The sequence below is a fragment of the Jaculus jaculus genome, chromosome 13 (genome assembly GCF_020740685.1).
Source record: "Jaculus jaculus isolate mJacJac1 chromosome 13, mJacJac1.mat.Y.cur, whole genome shotgun sequence".
NCBI classification, from domain to species: Eukaryota; Metazoa; Chordata; class Mammalia; order Rodentia; family Dipodidae; genus Jaculus; species Jaculus jaculus.
This window is the reverse complement of record NC_059114.1, coordinates 1,817,548-1,844,115: the sequence shown is the minus strand read 5'-3', so window position 1 is coordinate 1,844,115 and position 26,568 is coordinate 1,817,548. Positions and strand designations below refer to the sequence as shown.

The 26,568-nt window shown below is 45.6% G+C and overlaps 3 protein-coding genes and 1 pseudogene across 5 annotated transcripts in view; 2 read left to right on the top strand and 2 right to left on the bottom strand.

Annotated features, from left to right (window-relative positions):
- Window positions 1-5,024, bottom strand: part of Klhl22 (kelch like family member 22) — a 28,358-nt gene extending 23,334 nt beyond the window's left edge. The window contains exon 1 of the mRNA XM_045133076.1: window positions 4,957-5,024. The gene's annotated coding sequence lies outside the window, so the exon portion shown is untranslated. The remainder of the gene's footprint in view (window positions 1-4,956) is intronic.
- A 3,428-nt stretch (window positions 5,025-8,452) lies between these two features.
- Window positions 8,453-8,977, bottom strand: LOC123454249 (ADP-ribosylation factor-like protein 6-interacting protein 1). Its single transcript, XM_045133131.1, has one exon. It carries the CDS (start codon window positions 8,914-8,916, stop codon window positions 8,461-8,463), a length of 456 nt encoding a protein of 151 aa, XP_044989066.1. The 5' UTR covers window positions 8,917-8,977; the 3' UTR covers window positions 8,453-8,460.
- A 5,555-nt stretch (window positions 8,978-14,532) lies between these two features.
- Window positions 14,533-15,768, top strand: LOC101599627 (annotated as a pseudogene).
- Window positions 15,769-19,244: 3,476 nt separating this feature from the next.
- The window catches only part of Med15 (mediator complex subunit 15), a 47,999-nt gene continuing 40,675 nt past the window's right edge, over window positions 19,245-26,568 (top strand). For all 3 annotated transcript variants that reach the window (XM_004670802.3, XM_004670800.3, XR_006633179.1), the window contains exon 1: window positions 19,245-19,367. In XM_004670802.3, coding sequence (XP_004670859.1) covers window positions 19,300-19,367 — 68 coding nt within the window. In that variant the 5' untranslated portion in view covers window positions 19,245-19,299. The remainder of the gene's footprint in view (window positions 19,368-26,568) is intronic.

Genomic DNA, 26,568 nt, shown 5'->3' with positions numbered 1-26,568 from the left:
AAATAAGAGGGCTGGAGAGATGGCTTAGCAGTTAAGCGCTTGCCTGTGAAGCCTAAGGATCCCAGTTCAAGGCTCAATTCCCCAGGACCCACGTTAGCCAGATACACAAGGGGACGCACGCAGCTGAAGTTCGTTTGTAGTGGCTGGAGGCCCTGGCGTGCCCATTCTCTCTCCCTCTTCCCCCTCCCCGTCCCCCCCACCGCCTCTTCCTCTGTCTGTTGCTCTCAAATAAATAAATTAAAAATGAACAAAAATTTTAAAACTAAAAAAATTTAAAAAAAAAACAAGAAATTCAAGAATAACAAGACTACTAAAAACACCCTGTTGGCAACACAAAGACTGTGAACAAACCAACAGAACTGCACAGGTGGCTGCATCAGGCCAGCAAGCACCCAGCTTAGACAGTGAGATATGGCCTGAGGCCAACCACATTTCTCTTTGCACAAGTCAGTTAACACACAAGGCCATGAATCTGTTTCCTCCACAGCATGTTATCTCATTTTCTACTCCCTAATTCCCTGGTGTATCTTTAAAAGCAAAAATGGAAAATATGGAGCTGGAGAGATGGCTTAGCAGTTAAGGCACTTGCCTGCGAAGCCCAAGGACCCAGGTTCGATTCTCCAGCACCCCTGTAAAGCTAGATGCACAAGGTGGTGCACATGTCTGGAGTTTGTCTGCAGTGACTAGAGGCCCTAGTGTGCCCATGCTGTCTTTCTCTATCTGCCTCTTTCTCTCTCAAATAAATTATATTAAAGTAGAGGGATTTCTGTGTATGTGGTTTTGCAAGGTAGAGTCTCAAAACTAGCCCAGCTCTAAGTAGAATTTAAAAAAAGGAAAATGTACTAATACAAAAGTTGCCAGCTGGATGTGCTGGTGCACAATTTTTGTCCTAGCACTTGGGAAGCTGAAATCAGAAGATCACTATGAGTTCAAGGTCAGCATGAGGCTATAGAGTGAGTTCCAGGTCAGGCTAGAGTGAAACCCTACCTGGGAAAACAATATACAACCAAATAAATAAATATATTAGAAAGGCATATTTCTGGGCTGGAGAGATGGCTTAGCGATTAAGCGCTTGCCTGTGAAGCCTAAGGACCCTGGTTCGAGGCTTGGTTCCCCAGGTCCCACATTAGTCAGATGCACAAGGGGGCGCACGCGTCTGGAGTTCGTTTGCAGAGGCTGGAAGCCCTGGCGCGCCCATTCTCTCTCTCTCCCTCTATCTGTCTTTCTCTCTGTGTCTGTCGCTCTCAAATAAATAATTAATTAATTAATTAATTAATTTAAAAAAAAAGAAAGGCATACTTCTGGAGCTGTGAGTGGTGGCATATGCCTTTAATCCTAGCCATTGGGAGGCAGAGGTAGGAGGATAACCATGAGTTTGAGGCCACCCTGGGACTACATAGTGAATTCCAGATCAGCCTGGACTAAACTGAGAACCTACCTCAAAAAAAAAAAAAAAAAAAAAGAAAGAAAGAAAGCCATACTTCTGGAGCTGGGAGTGGTGACACACGCCTTTAATCCCAGCACTTGGGAGGCAGAGGTAGAAGGATCACTATAAATTCTAGCCCAGCCTGAGAATACACAGTGAATTCCAGGTCAGCCTGGGCTAGAGTGAGACTCTACCTGGAAAAACCAAAAAGGCATACTTCCCCTTACCACCTACATCTCCCTCCTGGGCCTGTGTGAACAGCCGGTCAATCTGGCAGGGTTGTTCTCCCCAGTCTGCGTCCTGTATGAAGGACCTCTGCCAACCTACCCATGCCTTCCTCCTTCCCTGAGCTGGCTTCCTTCTCATGAGGACCTGGGCAAGGCTGAAGCTCTGTTGGATCCCCCACTGACTATCTCCAGTTCAGGGTCAGGTCTCTAGCCTGGAAACTTCCCTATAGCAATTCCTCTTTTCTCCAAACTCTTTCTTTCCACCAGTCCACCCCTTTACCCTGTCCCTTCCTTCCCAATCACTCTCTGACCTCAGAGCCCAAGACAATCAGGAACCCTTCCAACTGGTCTATTTGTGTCAGTGGTATAGCTACATTCCATGCCCAAAATCTCTTGGCATCAATTATCTCACTTGCTTTCTAAGCCTGTACTCTACCAGACCCTTTGGTTTTGATTCCTCCTCTATCACAAACAGCTACACCCTTACTACTCCATGGCCACTATATAAAAGTACAGGAAAGAGGTTCCAAATATTTTCCCCAGCTCCTACCTCCTACCTCATCCTCTCAGCCCAGGATGCAGAGAACTCAAAATGCTCCTGTGAGTGGCTCCTACATGCCAATTGGGGCTCCCTATGACCTGGCACAAACCTTCCTTCCCGTCTCATCACTGGTTGTTATACCAAAAGGGATATTCATCATCTTCTGACTACATAACCAGTCTTCTTCCTATGCCGGTCTCTCATTATCCTACCTTGGTCATGGTCTAGCTTTGTCACCTCATGATAAACTCAATGACTATGCCACCACACCTGTCTTCTCTACCTACACAGAGATTCTGAGGGTTTGTCTCATAAGCATCTCACACCTCCTGTGGCCATATTTTCTCACAAGAGACTATAAGTACTTTGATGCTAGCTCCAAACCTCAGATTCCTCATCTCACTATAACCAATCATGCAGTTGGGAGAACTTCCCATTCTGGGAGTAACTGTAAGAACTGACTGTCTCAATAGACACTGACCACTCACCCCCCAGGAAGGGTCCCTACAGCTGTCAACACAGCAGCCTGTCTGCCCTATTGGGAAGGGATGAATGGTCAGCCTTGGCTCAAAACAAATATACAAATAAACAACAACAAAAACAACCAGGTACGTCAGGCAAGCAACGGTCAACACCAAAACATGCTTAGGAGAGCGGGTGCTGGGCATAGGGATTAACAAGACCATATGCAACATTAAAATGAACAAATGAGAACTCAAGACACTCTTCAAAGTTGAAAAATCACAGCCATACAGGGAGAAAATAACTAGAGAATAGGGGCTGGAGAGAAGGGCTCAGTGGTTAAGGCCCTTGCTGCAAAACCTAACACCAGAATTTGATTATCCGGTACCCACATAAAGCCAGATGCACAAAATAGTGCATGCATCTGGAGTTTTACAGTGGCTAGAGGCCCTGGCACACCCATTCTGTCTCTCAGCTTGCGAATGAACACATAATATTTAAACTACAGAATAGTTATAATACAATGCTTATAAAAAAGTTTGAAAGCCAGGCATGGTGGAGCACGCCTGAATCCCAGCCCTCAGGAGGCAGAGGTAGGAGGATTGCCATGAGTTCAAGGCCACCCTGAGATTACATAGTGAATTCCAGATCAGCCTGTGCTAGAGTGAGACCCTACCTTGAAAAAAAAAAAAAAAAAGATGGCTGGACATGGTAACACATACCCTTAATCCCTCTATACCTCTAAATGCCTTTAAAAACCAAAACAAAAAGAAACAAACCAAAAAAAAAAAAAAAAACCATAACTGCTGGGGGCTACAGCTTAGTGATCTAGTGCTTTAAATTCATAATTATTCTCCTATTTCAACATTCCAAGACCTGGGATTACAGACATGAGCCGCCATGCCCATTTCTAAGTGTGAATTGTTCACTAGTGAAATTTTCATGTATGTTTGAATATGTAATACAGTCACATAATTGAACTTTTCAACAGTATAGCATGGAGTATTAAAAGAATTAAATTGCAAAAACTGGGCTTGGTGGCACAGGTTTGTAATCCCAGCACCCTGGAGGTGGAAGCAGGAGAATCACTTCAAGGACATCCTTGGGGCCTCTTCCACCTTTGCCCCAACCAGTTCTCCTACAGGAAACTACTGTCAGGGGCTTACATCCTCTTCCAGGCTGGCCTTGAATTTACAGAGATCCTTTGGGATTAAAGGCATGCACCACCAAGCCTGGCTGATAAACATATTTTATTTAATTAACCCTACTCAAGATTTAGGGGTTTTTCTCCCATTGCTTGCTATTGTAAACAGCTGTAGCTGTAGGTACACTGAAAAATTAGTTTAGAAGAACTTTTTTGAGAGGCAGCGGGTTCGAGGTAGGGTCTTGCTCCAGCCCAGGCTGGCCTCGAACTCACAGCGTTCCTCATACCTCAGCCTCCAGAGAACTGGTATTGAAAGCGTACCTCAATCCTCTATAGATGGATCAGTGACTGCCCTCAATGAACATCAATCCTTGCCAAGTAAGAAGCAAGATGTTCAACAAAAAAGCAAAGGAGGGGGGTCCTGATTTCCCTGGGAGGGCCTCCAGCAGGGTGCTGACTTGCTCTGTGGAATGTTTCCTGGGGCACTAACTTGCAGCATCTCCAAACTCTAGGCCTGGCACAAGGGAGTAGCCCAAGGCTGAAGATGGTGGCGCCCCGCTACGCCTGGCCGAGGTCCATTCGTTCCGCCCACCTAGGAGCTAAAATAGTGCGCCCAGGCTGTGGATGCTTCTGGGACCATACTGACAACGTCAACTCCACGAAACCCTGCACGCTGCCTAGGATGATGGGCGTCAGCTGTTGCAACCTCAGCCTGGATGCCGGGCCAGCCCAGGTCCCAAGTGACATTGGGTGACGGTGGCCCCGACCAAAAGCCCTGCCTGTTGCAGGTCCAGTCCGCGCAGTGACGAGGTTCGCGGCCGGGCAAGGCCATTCTCGGACCCACCACCGGCGGACGGGGCTGGCCCGGTAGGGAAGGACAACCATCGGCTTCATCCGTACCGAAGCCACGACCACCCCCGGCCCGGGCTCACAGCGCCAGCCTCCGTCGCGGCCGCACCGGGGTGGGGTGGGGGTCGTGCCCGCCGCGCCCCCGCCATGTCAGGCCGCCCGGCCCGCACCTCCCGCTCCCGCTCCAGCCAGCGCTCGTCCTCCCGCTCAGTTCGCCCACCCTGCGCCCGCCGGCAACCCGCAGTTCCGCAGCCGGCCCGGCCCAGCCCGGCCCGACGACCCGCGGAGCCCGGGCCTCGCAGCTGACCTGGTGCCGCCGCAAGCCGAGGCCGAACTTGCTCAGAGGAGGAGGGCGGCGGGGCGGGGCCTGAGCTGAGTGACGCACTGCGCAGGCGCGAGTGGGCGCCGGAGGGGCGGGGCTGGAGCGCAAGGGGCGTGGCCTAGGCCAGGGGCGTGGTCGAGCGAGGCCCTGGGCAAGGGATGTGCTTTTTGTGGCCGCGGATCTGCTCACCTGGCTGGCTCCTGGCGAAGCAGAACGTACGAGTGAGTGGATGAAGAAACGAACGACTTTTGAAGGTGTCAGTCTATTTCGTCCTTTCCCTCCCTCCTTTACTCATTTGTACCCTCCATCCCTGCTTCGCTCGCTCCTTTCACTCTGCCCGCCTCCTTCACTCAAGTACTCATTCCCTCCACTCACCCATGCTGTCATCCATTGCTTCACTTATTCGCTCACTTTTTCTTTCTTTCTCTTCCTTCCTTTTTTAATTTCACGAGGTAGGTACTCTGACCTGGAATTCGCATACATCCTTCTACCTCTGCCACCAGAGTGCTGGTATTAAAGGCGTCACACTCAGCCAGGGCTTTTTTCTTTTTTAACTTTTATTGACAACTTCCATAAATATAAACAATATGCTACGATTGTAATCCTCCTGAGTCCCTCCTTTCCAACAAGTCTTTTTGTTTGTTTGTTTTTTGTTTGGGGAGGTTGGGTCTCACTCTAGCTCAGGCTGACCTGGAATTTGGGTCCAAAGTGGCTTTGAACGCACAGCGATCCTCTGACCTCAGCTTCCCAAATTCTGGGATTAAAGGCAGGCACCACCATGCCCAGTTTAGTCTTCTGTTTTGATATTGTCATTTTATGCAGGTCTTGTGTGGATAACATCATCCACTGTGAGGTCATGAATTTGATATTCATTGGAAGACAATATTGTAAGCACTCCTTCCCTTCCATTGGCTTTTGTATCCTTCCCACCACCTCTCCCACAATGGTCCCAGAGCCTTAGTTCTGACCACTCGAATGTCACTTCTTTTCAGTACTTTGGTGAGGTTTCATTCACCCCACATGGTCACTGCCATCTGAAATGAGAAGCTTCTCTAACCAAAAGTGAGAGTAGCAGTAATTTATGAACATAAGCATAAGTAGTTAGAGAGCAGTTTGGTGGGCATTTAACCAGACAACAATAGTAGTTTCCCCACTAGGGCTTATGACCTTCCCAGCCATAGGTTTTGATTAGGTTTTCAGTACCAGGCATTAATCTCCTCCCTTGGAGTGGACCTCAAGTCCAATCAGAGAGCAGTTGTTTTCCCCACTACAGACATACCACCATTGCACATTGGTACATTTGACCTGGCTGCCCAGCCATAAAGCTTGCAAGGTCCACTGCTGGTTAAGATTGCTGCTGACTTTTCTACCCCAGCAGACTGCATAGTTTTTGGGTTTTGAGGCAGTGTCTCACACTAGCCCAGACTGACCTGCAACTAACTCTGTAGCTCAGGTTGGCCTCAAACTCATGGCAATCCTTCTACATCAACTTCCCAATCACTCATTTTCATTACCTTCTTTCTCATTCCCTCTACCCAGTTATTCCTTCCCTTGCTCACAAGCCTGTTTCCTCCCTCATCATGCACCCATTTTCTCCTTCATGCACTGTCTCATTTCTTCATTATTTCATACTTTCCCTTGTCACTCATTATCTCATTCATTACCTCATAACTCCCTCTCATTTCCTCCTTCACTCACTCTCATTCCCTCCATTCCCTCTCTTATTTCCAACCTCTTCCTACTTTACTCCCTGCTTCACTCATTTACTCCTCTGCTTCCCTCATTCAGCCACTCATTGCCTCTCCCTCTCTCATTCATTCCCTTCTTCTTTCCCTCATTGCCCTGGTCACTCACTGATTCCCTCCATCCAGCTATCATTTTCTCTCTTCCTTATTCCCTGTACAGTCATTATCCTTCTTTGCTCATTCCCTCATTCTACTTTTCTTTTCAAACTGCCAAAGTAGTTTATTGGTATAACATATTCACACGCACACAAATTCAGATAGGAAGAAAGGCTTATTTACAAGGAAACATGTAAAATTAAGGTAGTTGTTATTTGAAACATTTTTAAAAAGCTAAACATATGCTACAATGGGCGCCAGTGTTTACAGCACTGCTGGCGGGGAGGAAGTACTTGAGGACAGATATACCACCAGGTACAGGCTTTACAGCCTCAGTGCAATGACCACAAAACTGTATTACAGTTCATTAGTTTAAGCAATTGTTCCCAAGTGTGCCACATTTTTGACCCTCAAAGATTCAATCCTAGATTTCAACTACATGTCCAGCTGTGAGGCGAAGAGTGTTAGAATAAGCTTACAAAGGAACGAGACGATCCATGCGGACCAGAAGCCAGCCCCCACCACACGTCCTCTTCCCCACAGTTCCCTGCTTTTGTTCTGGGAGACATCAGGACAAGAAGTCAAACACTGCTGCTGCTCTATCTCCAATACCAAAACCCGCATGACTGAAACTCAGCCAACGTTACCATGAAGTGAGAATTTTGAAGCTCCTTTTTATGAAGGTCTTTTCTGGTCTTAAAACTAGAAAATTGTTTTACTTTCTACTATATAAACAAAGAAAGACTTTTGTCCCTTCGTGGCTGATCTTGGAGGAAAGGTCAGACACGTGTCTTCAGAACCTACTTTGTATTTTTAAGTTAGGTGAAAATCTGAAATGAACAGTATGCCAAAATTCCTGAACATTCTACTATCCAAAACCCTTTAGAGACCTACTGAATGGAAGTAGTGAGTGAGGGGAACAAGAGCTCTAAGCCAGCCAGGTTCCTCATGGGGAGCAAGGGAGAAGTTATTTCCTAAATATGGCTACAGTTTACACAGGAGAAAGGCCTTCATATACTAGGGCATGGAATCAAGTTTTACCTTGTCCATGGGGACTCTTCTCCATGGTCAAGAAACAGAGTGAGGAATGGAGGTTACTTGGTCTCGTCATCAAAAGTGGTAAACTTGGTCTCTACTCACGAAGACAGACAGTTTTTTGAAGCAGACGATGGAAGCAGAGTAGAACCAGCTTCCTGTAGCCACAGACCACTACCTTAAATCTAGCTAAAGCAATCATTAACCATTAGCTAGTCACTGTTACATGTACAGTAGTAAAGCTCACCACTGAAATTATGAAAAGTAAAAATTCCCTCAGCCCTGGGTGAGAAAAATCAAAACAAATCATCTTGACTAAGTAGTTGTCCATTTAAGGACAACTGATAAGATTGCACCCAGCTATACCTGACACTAAGAGGCTATGCACAAGACCTCATTTGGTAAGTGTGAATTCATATTAACAAGGGCAAAGCTGCGGGGGGTACAAAGAGCTACTGCAGTAACATTTTAGTATCCAGACAGCTTATCACAGAGTGTTCCCAGGCGCAGAGCATACTCCATTGACCACAGCAAGTAAGGCAGATGCATTAGTCATTTTTCTTTTCTTTTTGTTTGAGAAGCTTATCTCCCTCTTGGCCATTCCAATGTACTTCTATATGATTCCGTGCTGGTTTAGTCCAGGAAGCAACAGTACAAAAGTCACAATCAGGTAGGTGAGAAGAAGGTTGTGCACTTGCTGTCCCACCCAAGCAACTGCCTCAAGGGAAATGATCGTGCTTGTGAAGTACGTTTTAGGCTTTTCTTCCTTTAGGGTAAAGAGGCGTTTCCACCAGTTCACAGCTATGTGTCGAGTTTTTACGAAGTTGCTGCAAATTTCGTGGAATCTTTGCTGCTGTTCTGTGGTCCAGTTATCGGAGTCAAAGATCCTAGGAGCTAGAATGCGAACAAGGTAATCAGCCAAGCACAAAAGCATAACCAAACAGGAAACACCAGACAGCACAGATGGATCAAGGTGACAGATAATCAGGAACAGCAAAGAGACGACACCCACGATGGCAGGTGGAAACCAGACTCTTTCCCACTGCAGGACCTTGTCTGCCATCAGCATCACTTCTCCCCATCCTTGCAGCTGCTCTTCCAGACTTGCAGTCTCCACAGCCAGCAGGTTCGTGCTGCAGTATCTCCCTCCGCCATGGTCCAAGAGGTGTGGGGTCTCAATGAGTACAAGCTGCCCTCCAGCCTCACCTTCATCAGCACCCAAAGAGCACTGTGAGCCCCCCACCCCTTTTTTTTCCTACCCCCCTTTTTTTTTAATTGACCAGACATCTGGAGATCCCATGCCCCCTGCTGGAATTAGAGAGAATAGACTGTCAAAGAATTCTGGAGTATATCTGATTCCCAGTTCCAACCCTGCCTATCCCCAGCAGTCCTGAGAAAGCTCTTGGCATTCAGTTTTCTCTACCTCCCTCCAGGAAGATCCTGTTCTGGTAGGCACACTTCCATGGCAACGTCCAAGGTTAAAGTTAAAGCCATAGAGTCTCCTCAGAGACGGAATCAAACTGGAGGCTCCCACTGGTTTTGAGAGGGGCTGTGGAGTGTCTAGGAACATGCAGGGAAAAGGTGACTGGGGGACTCAGAGAGTAAAGGTGCTTGCTTGAAAAGCCTGTTGGCTCCTGTTTGATTCTCCAGTACACATATAAAGCCATAGGCACAAAGTCCAGGATGTATCTGAAGTTTTATTGCAGTAGCAAGAGGCCCCAGTGTACCTCTTGTCTCTCTCTCTCTCTCTCTTTAAATAAATAAATAAAATAAAATGATGTCTTTGAAGGTGGCTTCTTTTGAAAAAGATGAAGCTAGACATGATTACATGATTATACACTCAGGAAAATAGTGAATTCCAGGTCAGCTTAGACCAGAGTGAGACCCTACCTCAAAAAAAAAAAAAAAAAGAAAAGAAAAGAAAAGAAAAGAGAAAAAAAATTAAACAAATGAAGGAAATTCTGTCCTATCTGAACCTAATTTGCTATTGGCCAAGGGCCCAAGGAGTAGGGCTATCTGGCTGGGAGAGGAGGCATCTAGAGGAAGTCAACTTTCTTCCAGGAAGATATCTGTCAGCTATGTGACTGAAGACTTTGGGGGAGTGAGAAAAGTATTCCAGAGTTTAGAAGGTGGCTTAGCAGTTAAAGGTGCTTGCTTGCAGAGCCTGCCAGCCCAGGATCAATTCCCCAGTACCCATGTAAAGCCAGATTCACAAAATGGCATTTGCATCTAGAGTTTATTTGCAGTATCAGAAGGCCCCCCTGTCTTCCCTCTCTGTTGCAAATAAATAAATAAAAATGTTTTAGTTTTTTTTGTCTTTTTTTTTTTTTGGTTTTTCAAGGTAGGGTCTCCCTTGAGCTCAGGCTGACCTGGAATTCATTATGTAGTTTCAGGGTGGCCTCGAACTCATGGCGATCCTCCTACCTCTGCCTCCCAAGTGCTGGGATTAAAGGCATGCACCACCACACCCAACAATAAAAATGTTTTTAAGAAAGGAAATAGGCCAGGCATGGTGGCACATACCTTTAATCCCTGCACTCGGGAGGCAGAGATAGGAGGATCACTGTGAGTTCCAATTCAGCCTGGGACTACAAACTGAGTTCCATGTCAGCATGGGCTATCTTGAGACTCTATCTTGAAAAATAAAAATAATAAATAACAAGGGAAAATATTCTGGGAAGGAGATAATGTCGGCAAAGTTATGGAGATAAAAAGCCATCAATCTGAGTGCTTGGGAGGTCACAAGAATTTTCTGAGCCTGAAGGGAATGTTGGAGAGAACAGATTTTGCCAATGGAGGCTGAATATGGCCCAAGGGAACCTTCAGCTAAGGCAGCCAGTGGCTAGTGCAGGTAGCTGAGTCTGAAATGGAGAGCGGGGGTGAAGCTGAGCATGGAGATAGACAGTGGCCATGGCATCTGTGATAGCAACAGGAACAGATCACCACAGAGGTCTCTGATGGTATTTTGGGAGCTACCCTTCAGAGTGACGAGAACAGCTTGCCATGACTGAGGTGTGAAGACAAGAGTGCCATGGGGACAAGCCTGGACCCCGAGATGAGGACTGATCCAACCACAACGTGAGGGGAGAGAGTGGGGATGAGGGATTGTTGTCTGGACTTTTCTGAACCAACTTCTGCTCACCATAGGTAGGGGATGTCAGGATAGTTGGAGGCAGGACATCCCAGTGGTCACTATGGATGTGTGTTTCCTAGCAGAAAGTCTTAGTCATTTTGCTGCTATAACAGATTGGGCACCAATGACAGAAACAAAGAAATGATTCCACACAAGTATATCTTGATGAACCTGTGGGTTTAACTGACATTACATACAGGAGCATGGGTAATTTAATGGGTGACTTTATCACTTCCCCAAGCAACTTGTCTATGCAGGTTGACTTCTGGGAATCATGGTTGCTCACAGCTCAAAAGTGCAATGGCCACATCAGGCCCAAAGGACAGTGTTCTACAACACGGGTGTGCAGATAGTGTGTCTGGCCAGGATTGGAAGGAAGGGAAACTCCCCTGTCACATCTGACCATTTAGAAAACACTTCCAGGTGGCTTGCCAATGGAAAGTTCAAGATCCAGAGGTAGGGGATGTCAGGATAGTTGGAGGCAGGACATCCCAGTGGTCGCTATGGATGTGTGTGTTTCCTAGGGGAAAGTCTTAGTCATTTTGTTACTATAACAGAACACCATAGACTGAGTAATTTGTAATGAATATGTATTTATTTATTTGGTTATCTGCATCTTGTAATGCACACATACACAGAGAGAGAGAGAGAGAGAGAATGGAGAACTCTATTTATTTATTTATTGAGGTTTCACTGTGGCCCAGGCTGACCTGGAATTCACTAGGTAGTCTCAGGGTGGTCTTGGATTCACATTGATCCTCCTACCTCTGCTTCCTGAGTGCTGGGATTAAAGGTGTACACCACAATGCCTGGCTCAAGGGAGCTCACTTTTATAACAAACCCTCTCCTGTTAACGTATCGATACATGAGTGTAGATCCCTTATATTGTTATGTCTTTTTTTAATTTTTATTAACATTTTCCATGATTATAAAATATATCCCATGGTAAGTCCCTCCTGTTATGTCTTTTTAAAAAATATTTTATTTTTACTTATTTATTTATTTGACAGAGAAAGAGAGAGAAATTGACACCCAAGGCCTCTAGCCACTGCAAATGAACTCCAGATGTATGTGCCCCCTTGTACATCTGGCTAACATGGGTCCTGGGGAATTGAACCTGGGTCCTTTGGCTTTGCAAGCAAACGCCTTAACCACCAAGCCATCCCTCCAACCTGTTATGTCTTTTTTTTAAATTATTTTTTAAAATTTATTTATTAGAGAGAGCGGGAAAGAGAGAGAGAGAGAGAATGGGCATGCCAGGCCCTCCATGCTCTGCAAACAAACTCCAGACACATGTGCTACCTTGTGCATCTGGCTTACGTGGGTCCTAGGGAATCAAACAGAGGTCCTTTGGCTTTGCAGGGAAACACCTTAACCCCTAAGCCACCTCTCCAGCCCATTTTGTCTTTTTTAAAAGTATTTTATTACTGGGCATGGTGGTGCATGCCTTTAATCCCAGCACTCAGGAGGCAGAGGTAGGAGGATTGCTGTGAGTTTGAGGCCACCCTGAGACTACATAGTGAATTCCAGGTCAGCCTGAGCTAAAGTGAGACTCTACCTCGAAAAACCAATATATATATATTAACCTATTTGAGAGAGAGGCAGATAGAAAGAGAGAGAATAGGAGTGCCAGGACCTCTAGCCATTTCAAACAAACCCCATACGCATGCGCCATCTTGTACATCTGGCTTACATGGGTACTGGGGAATTGAACCTTGGTCCTTAGGCTTCACAGGTAACACCTTAACCACTAAGCCATTTCTCCAGCCCTTGTTGTGTACTTTGAGGTAGGGTTTTGCTCTAGCCCAGGCTGACCTGGAATTCACTATGTGGTCTCAGGGTGGTCATGAACTCACAGTGATCTTCCTACCTCTGCCGCCAGAGTGCTGGGATTAAACCATACCTGGATTATTATTATTATTATTAAGTGTGTATGTGTGTAGTGTATCCACAGGTATCCACCACATATGGTCACTAGCCTGAGGCAAAGATCATTAACTTATGGAGGCTGGAATGGAATATCCTGTGTCCTGGGTCCTGCTCTGTTGCTCTTCTGCTTTGTCTTGTTTTTGAGCCAGAGACTCTCTTTTAACTGTTTCCAGACCTTTCTGGGTTCAATTCTCAGACTCTGCCCCCTTGTGGACTGAAGTTACAGGCATTTGTGGCTGTTGTGAGATCTAGAGATTTGAACTCTGGCAGTCCCCCTCAAGCCCTCTTGCTTACCCTGGAAGTACACTTAAACACTGAACAATCTTTCCAGCCCTTTGTGTTTTCTTCTTTTTCTTTTTCTTTCCTTCTTTTCTTTTTTTTTTTTTTTTGTTCTTTTCAAGATAGGGTCTCATTCTAGCCCAGGCTGACCTGGAATTCATTCTGTAGTCCTAGGCTGGACTCGAACTCATAGCAGTCCTATTAAATGCTGGAATTAAAGGCATGTGACACCATGCCCTGCCCTATTTTGGTTTCTATATATTTTGAAAATATTTTTATTTACTTATTTGTTTGAGAGAGAGAGAATGAGAATGGGAGCACCAGGGTCTCCAGCCACTGCAAATCAGCTCCAGATTCATGTACCACCTTGTGCATCTGGCTTATATGGGTCCTGGGGAATCAAACCTGGGTCCTTTGGCTTTGCAGAAAAGTACCTTGACCATTAAGCCATCTCTGTAGCCCTGGATTTGTCTACTTATTTGTTTTTATTTATTTATTTGAGAGAGGGAGAACGAGGCAGAGAGAGAAAGACAGACAGAGAAAATGGGCACACCAGGGTCTCCAGTGACTGCAAACAAATGCCAGATGCATGTGCCACGTTGTTCATCTGGCTTATATGGGTCCTGGCAAATACCTTAACTGTTAAGCCATTTCTCCAGTCCCTTGTTTAGGTTTTTGAGATGACAGGGTCTCACTCTAGCTCAGGCTGACCTAGAATTCACTATGTAGTCTCAGGGTGGCCTCATACTCTTGGCAATTCTCCTACCTCTGCCTCCCAAGTGCTGGGATTAAAGGTGTGCACCACCACACCTGGCTGACAATGCTTTTTTAAAATTTTTTGTTTTTTTGAGGTAAAGTCTCATTCTAGTCCAGGCTGACCTGGAATTCACTATGTCGTCTCAGGGTGGCCTTGAACTCAGTGATCCTCCTACCTCTGCCTTCCAAGTGCTGAGATCAAAGGTGTTCACCACCACACTGGCTGGAGATGATGTCTTATATTGCAGCCATGATGACCCTGAGCTCACTATATAGCCCAGGCTGACAGAACTCTCAGCAGTCCTGCTGCCTCCGTCTCCTGAGCACTGAAAATACAAATGGTGCATGGATCTGGAGTTCATTTACAGTGGCAGGAGGCCATGGCACAACCATTCTCTAAATAAATAAACAAAATGAAAGGTTTAAAAACACTTGACTACCCAGTAGTGGCATGATGGAAGGCTGAGGCCCTGGGAGCCCTGGAGCCCATAGTTTCTGGAAAGGGTGATGGATGACTGGTGCTGAGACGAGAAGAGAGAAAGGTAGTGATGCCCCCAGCCCTAGAGGTGCAGGTAGTGGTCCGAGAGAATGTTGGCCGCCCACTGGGGTGAGACTGCACTAGGGAAACAAGAACATCCACATCCAGCCTCCATCAAGCAAGAGAAAGAAAGCAGAGGTGGCAGGCACAGGCATTTTTCCAGCAATGGGAAAGAAGATGCACATGTTGCCGTTATTCGTCCTAAGAATACTGCCAGTCTCAACTCTCAGGAATACAGAGCTAAGTCCTATGAAGAAAACGAGTAGTAGTAATGAAGAAACTTCCTCCAGACAGAGAGAGGATAGGCAGAGAAGCAGCATTATTTATTGTTCCATCAGTTGTCAAGGATAATACTAAATATACCTCTACTCCAGGATGTCCAATTTTTTACTGCTTACAAGATATTATGAAAGTCTGTAGTGAAGCCAGTACACACTTTGTGACACAGCAAGGATGTTGATAGTCTTGGATAAGTGGTTAGATGAATGTCATGCACAGTCTCGTTTAATTCCAGCTTCCGACCTTCTCCACAGATAAAAACTGTCAAAAACCCCTGCATATAGCTGGGTGTGGTGGCTCACGCCTTTAATCCCAGCACTCGGGAGGCACAGGTAGGAGGATCGTCCTGAGTTCCAGTCCTGACAATACAGAGTGAATTCCAGGTCAGCCTAGATAGAGTGAAACCCTACCTGGAAAAAAACAAAAGTAGATAAATAAATAAATAACACTGCCTATGCTACAGAATCAGGTGAGTCAGAAAATTCACTACATATGGGCTACAATACACTAAAAATAAAGAGTAAAATATCAGCCCTAGAGAAAGCAGATACCTGTATTTACAACCCACTATTTAGATCAGATCTTCAGTATACAGATTGGGTAGATAAAGTGGTAATAAATCCATACTTTGGTCTAGGAGGTCCTGACTACTCAAAAATCCAAATCCCCAAATGGGAAGAATGGCAGAGAAGCATGAGCATTGTCATGGACGACAAAGGACAGTGGGTAGATGACTTTCCTCACCACCAAAGTGCCTGCGAAGGAGATTCAGAATTAGTAAGTCATCTTCTCAATGAGAAATCTTCCATCAACCAACTAGGTAGTGACCACTGGGTGCCCATTCATTATGCATGCTGGTATGGCAAAGTTGAGGCCACTCGTATATTATTAGAGAAAGGAAAGTGCAATCCAAACCATTTAAACAGACAGTTTAGCTTTCCTACTCACTTTGCTCTGGTGGAGGCCATGATGACATAGTAGAGATTCTCCTGGAATTCACTGTGTAGTCTCAGGGTGGCCTTGAACTCATGGCGATCCTCCTACCTCTGCCTCCCGAGTGCTGGGATTAAAGGTGTGTGCCACCAGGCTCAGTTTATTTTTTTTATTTTTATTTATTTTTTAGCCTGCATTTTTTATTTGATTGATTTATTTTTTGCATATCTTTTTTTCTCAATTAAACATTTTCCATGATTATAAAAAATATCCCATGGTATCCCCCCTTTCCCCCCTTTCCCCTTTGAAATTCCCTTCTCTATCCACCCACACCCAATTTCAATAAGCCTCTCCTCTATTTGGATGTCATGATCCTTCCCTCCTCTTATGTTGATCTTATGTAGGTAGTGTCAGGCACTATGAGGTCATGGATACGGAGGCCAAATTTTTGTCTGGAGAGAGCACGTTGTAAGGAATCCAACCTTTCCTTTGGCTCTTACATTCTTTCCACCACCTCTTCCGCATTAGACCCTGAGCCTTGGAAGGTGTGATCCAGATGTTACTCGGTACTCTAGTTACTTCTTTCCAGCACCATGATACCTTCTGAGTTGTCCCAAGGTCACTTTGGCTTATTTTTTTTAAATGTTTATTTATTAATTTATTTGAGAAAGAGAGAGAAAGAGGCAGATAGAGAGAATGGGCATGTGAGGGCCTCCATCTGCCGCAAATGAACTCCAGATGCATACACCATCTTGTGCATCTGGTTTAAGTGGGTCCTGGGGAATCAAACCTAGGTCCTTTGGTTTCTCAGTAAAGTGCCTTAACTACTAAGCCATCTCTCCAGCCCCCCATTAAATATTTGTGAAGAAAACAAATAAAACAACTGTGAATAAGCAGCAAAATTATTGAAAGAACTCATTTCCAAACCATATGAAAAAGTTTGAATTTATAGAATGGAAGGATCATATCGTTCTGTCAAACCAAAGCATGGAAATAGTTTATGGCAATTATGAGAGTAAGAAATACAAACAAGGAGGTTTCTTTCTTTTCTTTTCTTTTCTTTTTTTTGAGGAAGGGTCTCATCTATAGTCTCAGGGTGGCCTTGAACTCATGGCGGTCCTCCTACTTCTGATTCCTGAGTGCTGGGATTAAAGACATGCACCACCACTCACGGCACAAACAAGGTTTCTTAAATGAAGAAAATCTAAAATCCATTGTACCTATTACTAAGCTGAAAAGTAAGGCACCACACTCGACAAATCATAAATACAAAATCTTAGTAGAAATGAAGATGTCAGTAAAGAAATGCATCCCCTGCAACGCATGTTCTTAAAGAATTGTTACGAAATTCCTACATATGGAGCAGCATTTTTCACAGAACAAATATTTACAAAGGCAAGCCCCAGCAGTCATAAAGTCATCTCTGTGTAAGTAGGCGTGAATATAAAAGGACTTCATCTCCTCAACATGGAAATGAAGGCTAGTTGTTTTACGTGGCAGTGGGGAATGCTGATACTTGTTTTCAGATCTATAGTATGGAAAATAAAATGAGCTTTACAGTACACACAAAACAGGCTAATGAAGCTCAATAGACAGTTGATGCTCTCTGAAAGAAATTCACGAAGGGAAAAATCACTGGTAGCAAGACATCACATTTTTTTAAATCTACTGTTATTATTTATTAATTTATTTTCTTGGTTTTTCAAGGTAGGGTCTCAGTCTAGCTCAGGCTGACCTGGAATTCACTCTGTAGTCTCAGGGTGGCCTTAAACTCTCAACGATTATCCTACCTCTGCCTCCCAAGTGCTGGGATTAAAGGTGTGCACCACCATGTCCAGCTAAAAATACCACATTTTGTAATGCAGTTTTTCCATGAAAGATTTCTTAACAAGGCATTTTAGTCTCTTGTAACATATATGTTATTAAATACACTGTACAGAATCTGTACTTTTGTTTGGTGTGTAATATACCAGTTAGTTTTATATGATATACTCATAAGCTATTCTAATTTTTGAGGGAAAAACATAAAAATACAGATTGGCAGACTGTATTACATGAAACAAAATGTAAGCTTTTTGTTGTTGTTTTTTTTGTTTTTGTTTTTGTTTTTGTTTTTTGAGGTAGGGTCTCACTCTAGCCCAGGCTGACCTGGAATTCACTATGGAGTCTCAGGGTGCCTTGAAATCACGGTGATCCTCCTATCTCTGCCTCCCAAGTGCTGGGATTAAAGGCGTGCGCCACCACACCCAGCTCAAAATAGTAAGCTTTATAAAAAGTTATTTTTGGAAATGTAAAGAATTTGGAGTGAAATGTGATTAAATTGAAATGCAGCTTTGATAAAACTATGTGTGTTATTTCAAAATATACTGAATGTCAACATGATTTGAATAAATGCATTTTCTACTGGAAAAAAAAAAAACACTTGACTAAACAGGATGCTGAGATTGCAGAGATTTTCCATTATGCCCAGCTCTAAACTAAGCCATTTGTCCTGGAAGTACCTTTGTGGTTTTTCCTAGTTCCCTTGTTTCTTGTTATCTTGTCTCTTTTCGACATATGTGTATGTGTGTGCGCATGTGTGTCTGCACGTTCCTATGGGTGTGGTCACGTGTGGGTGTGTGAGTACATGTGGAGGCCAGAGTTGACACAGCTGGGGGAGGGAGGAGGAAGTAATGGCTGGAGTCCCGAAGAGAGCCCTGTGATAGAAGTGTCAGTGCTCCATTACCTTTACCACAGACCTGTTAATGCACTGCCCTGTTTAATTAGTTACCAAAATTACTGGACCAGGGTAATCTGTACTTCAAAATGGTGATACTATGTCATGAAATTATGGGATGTCAAGTTATATCAGAGAAAAAAAAAGCAAAATACAACATTATAATCCTTTCCTACAGGTGTTACATTCTCTTTTTTTAAAGCTTTATTTTTATATATGTATTAGAGACAAGGAGAGGGGAGGAAGGGAGAGAGAGAGAATGGGCTGGCCAGGGCCTGAACTCCAGACGCATGCACCATCATGTGCATCTGGCTTATGTGGGACCTGGAGAATCGAACCTGTAGCCCTTAGGCTTCGCAGGCAACTGCCTTAACCACTATGCCATTTCTCCAGCCCCCCCCCCCACCTCTTTTTCTTTTCTTTTATCTTTTGTGGAGGTTAGTTTTCAAGGTAGGGTCTCGCTCGCTGTATCCCAGGTTGACCTGGAATTCACTATGTAGTCTCAGGATGGCCTCGAACTCGCGGCAGTCCTCCTACCTCTGCCTCTCGGGTGCTGGGATTAAAGGCTCTTTCTATGCACCACTAGGAGGCAGTAGAATCTCTCCAAGAACCAAATGGATCGTTTTCCACCCGGTACTCGTGACTAGTCACGACCTGATTCCCTAATACCGCTTCTCTACCGCCGCCTTTCCCCAGCGCCGCAGGGACTCCATTTCCCATAGGCCCGCGCGCGACCCCCCCACAATTCTCCGCGCACTTCCGGCGCGGTCAGGGGCCGCGGGCGGCTTCCGGGTTTAGGCCTGGCGCTGAGGAGGAGGAGGAGGCGGCGGCGACGGCGGCGGCGGCGGCGGCGGCTCGGGGAGCGGGCTGCGGGAGCTAGGTTACCGACATGGACGTCTCGGGGCAGGAGACCGATTGGCGTAGCGCCGCCTTTCGGCAGAAGCTGGTCAGTCAAATGTGAGTCGAGGCCGAGGGCGTGATGGTGGGATCTTCGCCGCGGGGAGGGCGAGGTCGAAGCTGGACCTGCTTTGCCGCCCTGGGCGCCGAAACCTGCGGGTTGGGGGGTGTCCGGGGACGCCGGGGGTCTGCGAGCGTCCTGGGGCGCCGGCGTTCCCGCCGCTCCGCTGCACCCCGCCCCCCGCAGGGCCTGGGCGCACTGCTTGTTTGCTGGGGCCGAACTCTGCAAACCCGTGCGTCCTGGCCCATGAGTCATCGCCCCGAGCTTTTTCATTCGTCATCTGTGCTTTGGGTGCAGACTTTTTCCTTTTTTCGATTTTCTCCCCTCTGCTGTGATTCGCACTGGATACGGAAAGGGAAAGAGGCAGGTTTACCGGGACCAGGAGCTCAGTGACTTCTTTTTCAAAAAAGAAAAGAAAAAAGCGCATCTGGGTCAGAGCGAGAGAGACTGGATGGAGGAGGGTGGATGGAAGATGAAGTTAGAAAGGACGGGTGTTCGTGTTGTGGGCATCGAGGACACAGTCTAGAGATGCTTGCTGGCCCAGGAGTGTTTGCACCTGGCCGAAGGGTGGCAGGAAGCAGTTGTGAGGGCACGATTCTGGATTCTGGAGGAGGAAGCGAAGAGCTGGGGTTAAATGCCCTCTGCCTACAGATCTCCATCCTTTCAACTCCGAGCGCTTGTTTCATCCAGCAGTTTTTACTGAGCTTTCTGATGTGTACTCTTGTGAGGAAATTGATTGCACCACAGCCCCATTCGCATAGGGATGGAACTGTCCGGCAGAGCAGACAGTACAATCCGGCCAATGTTCAGTGGAGTTGGCGCAGCGGAGGGGGGGGTCATGCAAAGTGGCACTTAGATAGAGCTGACCAGGAGCAGTCGTTCAGACTCAAATGAAAAATAAGTCCTCGAAAGGCAAGTAGGAATGTGATATGCCTTCATTCCAAGCGGAGAGTTGAGGAAGTGTGAATCCTTACCTCGTGAAGGACTGTTTTTATAGACCAAAGTCTGGGGCTGGAGATCTGGGAAGTTCAGGAGATAATGGAATGAAGACGAGCTGCAGCTTTTACTGTTAGCAGTAGGGTGTTGTGCTAAGGATTTGAGCCTGTATTTGACGGTCGACTGCTTTGAGGTGATGAGATGGTCCCAGAGTCTCTGAAGAAGAATTAAGGACGGAAGAGAAGCCACTTAGGTCGTGTTGGGAAATTTTTCGTTCTTGCGTGGTAGGGACCTGTCTTTTTTTTTTTTTTTTTTTGGTTTTTTAATTTATTTACTAGAGAGTGAGAGAAAATGGTCGCACCTTGGCCTCCAGTCACTGCAAACCAGCTCCAGATGCTTCACCAGCAAACTCCTTTACTGCTAAGCCATCTCCAGCCTTGTTTGTATTTTGAGGCAGAATCTCAGGTTAGCCCAGGCGTTCCTGAATTCCCTCTGTAGCCCAGTCTGGCCTCAGATTCCGGGTGGCTGGCGGTCCTCCTATTTCAGCTTCTGGAGTGCTAGGATTAGAGGGCCTGGCCTTTTTCATTCTTATAATCTCAGTACTAGATCACTGCCTATCTTATTGCGCCATAAATTGATTGTGGTAAATGGCCTATTTGGTAGGGGATTACAAAGGTCTGCATTTAACTGTAGTAGAAACTGAAAGAGGAAGATAAATTCCAGAGAAAGGGGAATGTGGGGACAGTCTTTGGTGACTGGATGGTGGGGGTGGGGTGAAGGAGTGGAAGGAAGGGAGCTGGGCTGAGTGTTGGGAAACCTCAGTACAGTGAAGGTGTGAGGACAGTGGCTCCCAGGTGTCAAGAACCACCTGGGAATAGCCTACGGGGCCGTTTTGCAGGCTTTGCAGATTCAGGAAACAAGTGCTTTATTGATGTTCTTGAGTTATTGCTTAGTGAGATCTTGAGGCATAATCATCTTCTGGGCCCTTGCTAGGAAAGTCCCCAGGGGCAAGGGCTCCTCTTTGGGAAAGAAGGCCTGGTACTGCCTTACCAGTACTGTGGAACCAGAAGAGTGAGTTATCATTGCTGGCAGTGCTGGGAGGCCTGGGAAGTGTCTGGGGCTCAGGGGAAGATGGCTTTTTGGTTGAAGCTGATTAAATATTTAATACCTTCCAGAGGAACTGAATCACGTCCCCTGCCCCCTGCAAGATACTCTTGCATGTGTATTATTTTTTTAGTTGCTATAATAACAAATGACCACACATTTAACATCATAAAACAACACAGATTTGATATCTGGGCATTGTTCCCCCCCCCTCACCCCCCAGGTTGGGATCTCTTACTAGCCCAGGTTGATCTGGAATTAACTATGTAGTCTCAGGCTGGCCTCGAACTCACAGAGCCCCTCCTACCTCTGCCCCCTGTGTGCTGGGATTAAAGGGGTGTGCTTCAGCTCTCTGGGCCTTGTATTTTTTTTTTTTTTTTTTTTAGTTTTTTAAGGCAGGGTCTTACTGTATCCCAGGCTGACCTGGAATTCACAACATAGTCTCAGGGTGGCCTCAAACCCACAGTGATCCTCCCACCTTTGCCTCCTGAGTGCTGGGATTAAAGGTATACACCACCATACCCAGTGGTTTTTGGTTTTTCTAGGTAGGGTATTGCTGTAGCCCAGACTGACCTGGAATTCACTATATAGTTTCAGGCTGGCCTTGAACTCAGGGATTGTCCCACCTCCACCTCCAGTGTGCTAGGATTAAAGGCATGTGCCAGCACTGCCAGCTCTGTTTGGGCATTTAGGTCAGAGGTTCCGGTAACCTTTGGAGAATGTAGAATGCTGATGTCAAGATGTTGGCAATAATTTTTTTTTTTTTTTTTGAGGCAGGGTATTACTCTAGTCTAGGCTATCCTTAAACTCAAAGCCATTTTTCAGAGTGCAAGGATTAAAGTGTGAGCCACCACGCCCTATGGGCAATATATATTTTCTTGGTGGAGGCTCTGGGAGAGAACCTGCTTCCAAGCCCATTCGGGTTGCTGGCCAAATTCCTTTCCTTGCATTGTAAGACTGAGGTCTCCTCTTTCTTTCCTGGCTGTTTGCCAAGAGTTGGTTTTTGCTGCCAGAGCTGGTACCTTTCGTGTTTTCTTTATCCCATTCTAACAATGGCTGTTTCTTTGACATTTCAGACTTCAGTAGGGAATACTTTGTGCACTTCACAGCTCCTCTTGGTCTTGAGTCCTTTAGATAATGCAGGATAATGTTACCATCGGTAACATCCATAGGGACAGCTGTGAAGTCCCTTTTGCTATATGATGTAGCATCTTCACTGGTTCCAGAGACCCCTGTGTCTCTGGGGTGTGCTACGACGTGGCATTCTCCCACAGAGTTGGGTGAGCTGTTTCAGAGGTTGCCTTCTAAGGGAATGTGAGTCTTTCCAGTTCTCAGATTTGTCTGTTTCTCTCTAGGGGTCACTTTCCTGGTGCCTTACAGGATTAAAGAGGATTTATGTTGAGGTAGCACATCTTGGGTTCTGACTTCTTCCAATGTTTATACTATTGTTTAAAATTGGACATTTTGGGAAACACTTTAAATTCAAGTGATTTATAGTAGGTGAATAAAAGAAGCCTAGGTTGTGTGGAGGAGCTTAGTGGTAAAGCACTTGCATAGTCTCCAAGAAGCTCTGGGTTCATTTATCAGGTATGGGGAAAAAAGCCACTGAGAATGTTCTGGAAAGTGTCAGTAGAGAGGAAGCATCGATCATCACTACTTTTCTCCCTCTGGCTCAGTATACCAAAAGCTTAGGAAACAAGCCTTCAGAGTATTGGCCAATCTGCTCTCATGGTTCCACTGAGAAAAGTCACTTTGAGTTGGGGCTGATTTGGAGCTGGAGACAACACAGGTGGGGGATCTGTAGACTTCTTGGTCTTTTACCATGTGTCTCCCTTTTTGGGCCTTCTCTGGCCTGCTCCCTCTCCTAGCAGCACAGATGGGGTGTCTTGCAGCCTAGGGGACTTCTTTAGCATTACAAAAATAAGCTATCCCATTGTTTCTCAGTTGGCTTATCTTGTATCTCCCCGACTGGTCCAGTCTCTGGTCCTTCCACTTCTGGAACATTCCAAGCTCTTCCTCGGTTTTCTTTCTTTGTAGTGGTTGGGGATGGACCCATGGCCTTGCACATACTGAACATATACTCTGCCACTGAGCTACTAGTTCAGTTTCTGTTCTTTCCTTTTTTGGGGGAGGTCAATGTAGGGTTTTTATTTTATTTTTATTTTTTGAAGTAGGGTCTCACTCTAGCCCAGGCTGACCTGAAATTCACTATGTAGTCTCAAATTCACAGAGACCCACTTACCTCTGCCTATGAAGTGCTGGCATTAAAGGTGTGTACCACCACACCCGGCTTGTTTGTTCTCTCTCTCTCTCTTGTAAAACAATTTTTTAAAAGTAGAACTTTATTTTATTTATATTTATTTATTTGAGACAGGGAAAGAGGCAGAGAAAGAGAGAGAATGAATAGGCGTGCCAGGGCTTCCAGTCACTGCAAACAAATTCCAGATGCACGTGCCCCCTTGTGCATCTGGCTTACGTGGGTCCTGCGGAATCAAACTGAGGTCCTTTGGCTTTGCAGGCAAGTGCCTTAACTGCTAAGTCATCTCTCCAGCCCCTGTAAAACAATTATTTATTTGAGAGAGAGAATGGACACACTAGGGCCTCTAGCCACCACAAACTCCAGATGCATGCACCACGTTATGTATCTGGCTTTAGGTGGGTACTAGGGAATCAAACCTAGGTCTTTAGGCTTTGTTTGCAGGCAGGTGCCTTAACCACTAAGCCATCTCTCTAGCCCTTGTGTTCTTTTTTCTAAACACTGTGTGATCAAGTATTCAGGGTATTCAGAACTGGGTAGGATTTTCCCCCACCATTGTGAGCTGCTCTTCTTTCTTCTTATTTTATTTATTTTGGTTTTTTGAGATAGGGACTAACTCTAGGTCAAGGTAATCCTTCCTGGAATGCTTTCACAGTCCCACACTTAGAGGCATGTCCCTTTTAGAGACTTCATTGCCACTGACCTGGAATTTACTAAGTAGTTTCAGGGTGGTCTCAAACTCAGTGATCCTCCTACCTCTGCCTCCCAGGTTCAGGGATTAAAGGCATGTGCCACCACGCCTGGCTACCAGTGTCCATTTTTGTATGGCTTCGTTGGGTCCATCTGACACAGGTTTCCTGTTCAGGTGTTATGGTGCTGGCACTCACCTGTTGGGAAGCTAGCTTGGGTAGAGATAACAGCAACACACATGAAGATGTTGGCCAACCAACCAGTCAGCTGAGGACAACACATAAATTAGAACCATTTTTCTGGAAGGCCTAGCAGTTCTATTCCTGTAACCAAAAGCTATCCATTTCCTTAGATGTTTCCTCCAGAGACAAAAATTCTGTGAGTGTTCAAAGCCTGGTGGACATGAAGAGATGCTCATTGCCACATCATGAAGTGAACTTTTTTTTTTCAAGGTAGGGTCTCACTAGCCCAGACTGACCTGGAATTCACTATAGTCTCAGGGTGGCCTCAACTCATGGCGATCCTCCTACCTCTGCCTACCATGTGCTGGGATTAAAGGCCTGAGACTACATAGTGAATTCTGGGTCAGCCTGGGCTAGAGTGAGACCCTACCTTGGGGAAAAAAGAATGATATATGGGCTAGGGAAATGGCTCAGCAGCTAAGGCATTTGCCTGTTAAGCCTAGGGGCCCCAGTTTGATTCCCCAGGACCCACATAAGCCAGATGCACAAGGGGGCACATGTATCTGGAGTTGTTTGCAGTGGCTGGAGGCCCTGGTGCGCCTATTCTCTCTATCTGCCTCTTCCTCCCTCCCTCCCTCCCTACCTCTCTCTCTCAAATAAATAACTATATTAATAAAATAAAAAAGATATATAAACAGGGTTTTTTTAAAACTTTTATTTATTGGGTGGGGGCAAAATATGCGCACCAAGGCCTCTGACCACTGCCAACGAATTCCAGATGCATACACCACCTTGTGTATCTGGCTTTATGTGGGTACTGGGGAATCAAACCAGGTTCCTTGGGATTTGCAGGCAGATGCTTTAACCACTTAGCAATCTCTCTAGCCTCTAAACAGGTTTTTGTTTTTTTTTTTTTCCTTCTCCCAAGATAAGGTCTCTCTAGCCCAGATAGACCTGGAATTCACTATGTGCTGGGATTAAAGGTGTGGGCCACCACACCCAGCCTAAACAGGACTTTTTTTTTTTTTAATTTTTTATTTATTTATTTGAGAGCGACAGACACAGAGAGAAAGACAGGTAGAGGGAGAGAGAGAGAATGGGCGCACCAGGGCTTCCAGCCTCTGCAAACGAACTCCAGACGCTTGCACCCCCTTGTGCATCTGGCTAATGTGGGACCTGGGGAACCGAGCCTCGAACCAGGGTCCTTAGGCTTCACAGGCAAGCACTTAACCGCTAAGCCATCTCTCCAGCCCAGGACTTTTTTTTTTTTAAGTTTTATTTTATTTTTTATCTTTTCACAATTTAAAAAGGTTTTTTTTGTTTATTTATATTTATTTAGTTGAAGGTGACAGAGAGAGAAAGAGGCAGAGAGAGAAAGAGAGCGCGTGCGCGCCAGGGCCTCCAGCCACTGCAAACGAACTCCAGATGTGTGTGCCCCCTTGTGCATCTGGCTAACGTGGGTCCTGGCCTCAAACCGGGGTCCTTAGGCTTCATAGGCAAGTGCTTAACTGCTAAGCTATCTCTCCAGCCCCACAATTTTTATTAACATTTTCCATGATTATAAAAAATATCCCATGGTAATACCTTTCCCCCCACCCCGCACTTTCCCCTTTGAAATTCCATTCTCCATCATATTACCTCCTCATCTCAATCATTCTACTTACATATATACAATACCTAAACAGGGTTTTGATACATAGTCCAGGCTGGATTAGAGCTCAAGATCCTCTTGCCACTGCCTCCCGGATACTGGGATAGCTATGTTCCGTTTTACCCTGAGAAATGTATGCCTGTAATTCCAGTACTGCCATAATCCCAGGATTTCAAGCCTAAACAACTAGAGCCTGTCTTGAACTAAAGAAGATAAAGTACAGAACAGGCTCTGTTAGGTGGTCCTATTACATAGATAAGCAACATGAATACCTGATTGTAGAGAACAAAAGAGCCAAACTCCATTGCCTCAAAACCACTGCGTCATAAGGAGAATGCCTCAGCTTCTATAGTGTAATTTTTCTCTTTTTCTCAGGGGAG

What these genes read in the sequence shown, in the direction of transcription:
- LOC123454249 (XM_045133131.1), bottom strand. Translation starts at nt 8,916, where the DNA reads ATGCTGATGGCAGACAAGGTCCTGCAGTGGGAAAGAGTCTGGTTTCCA.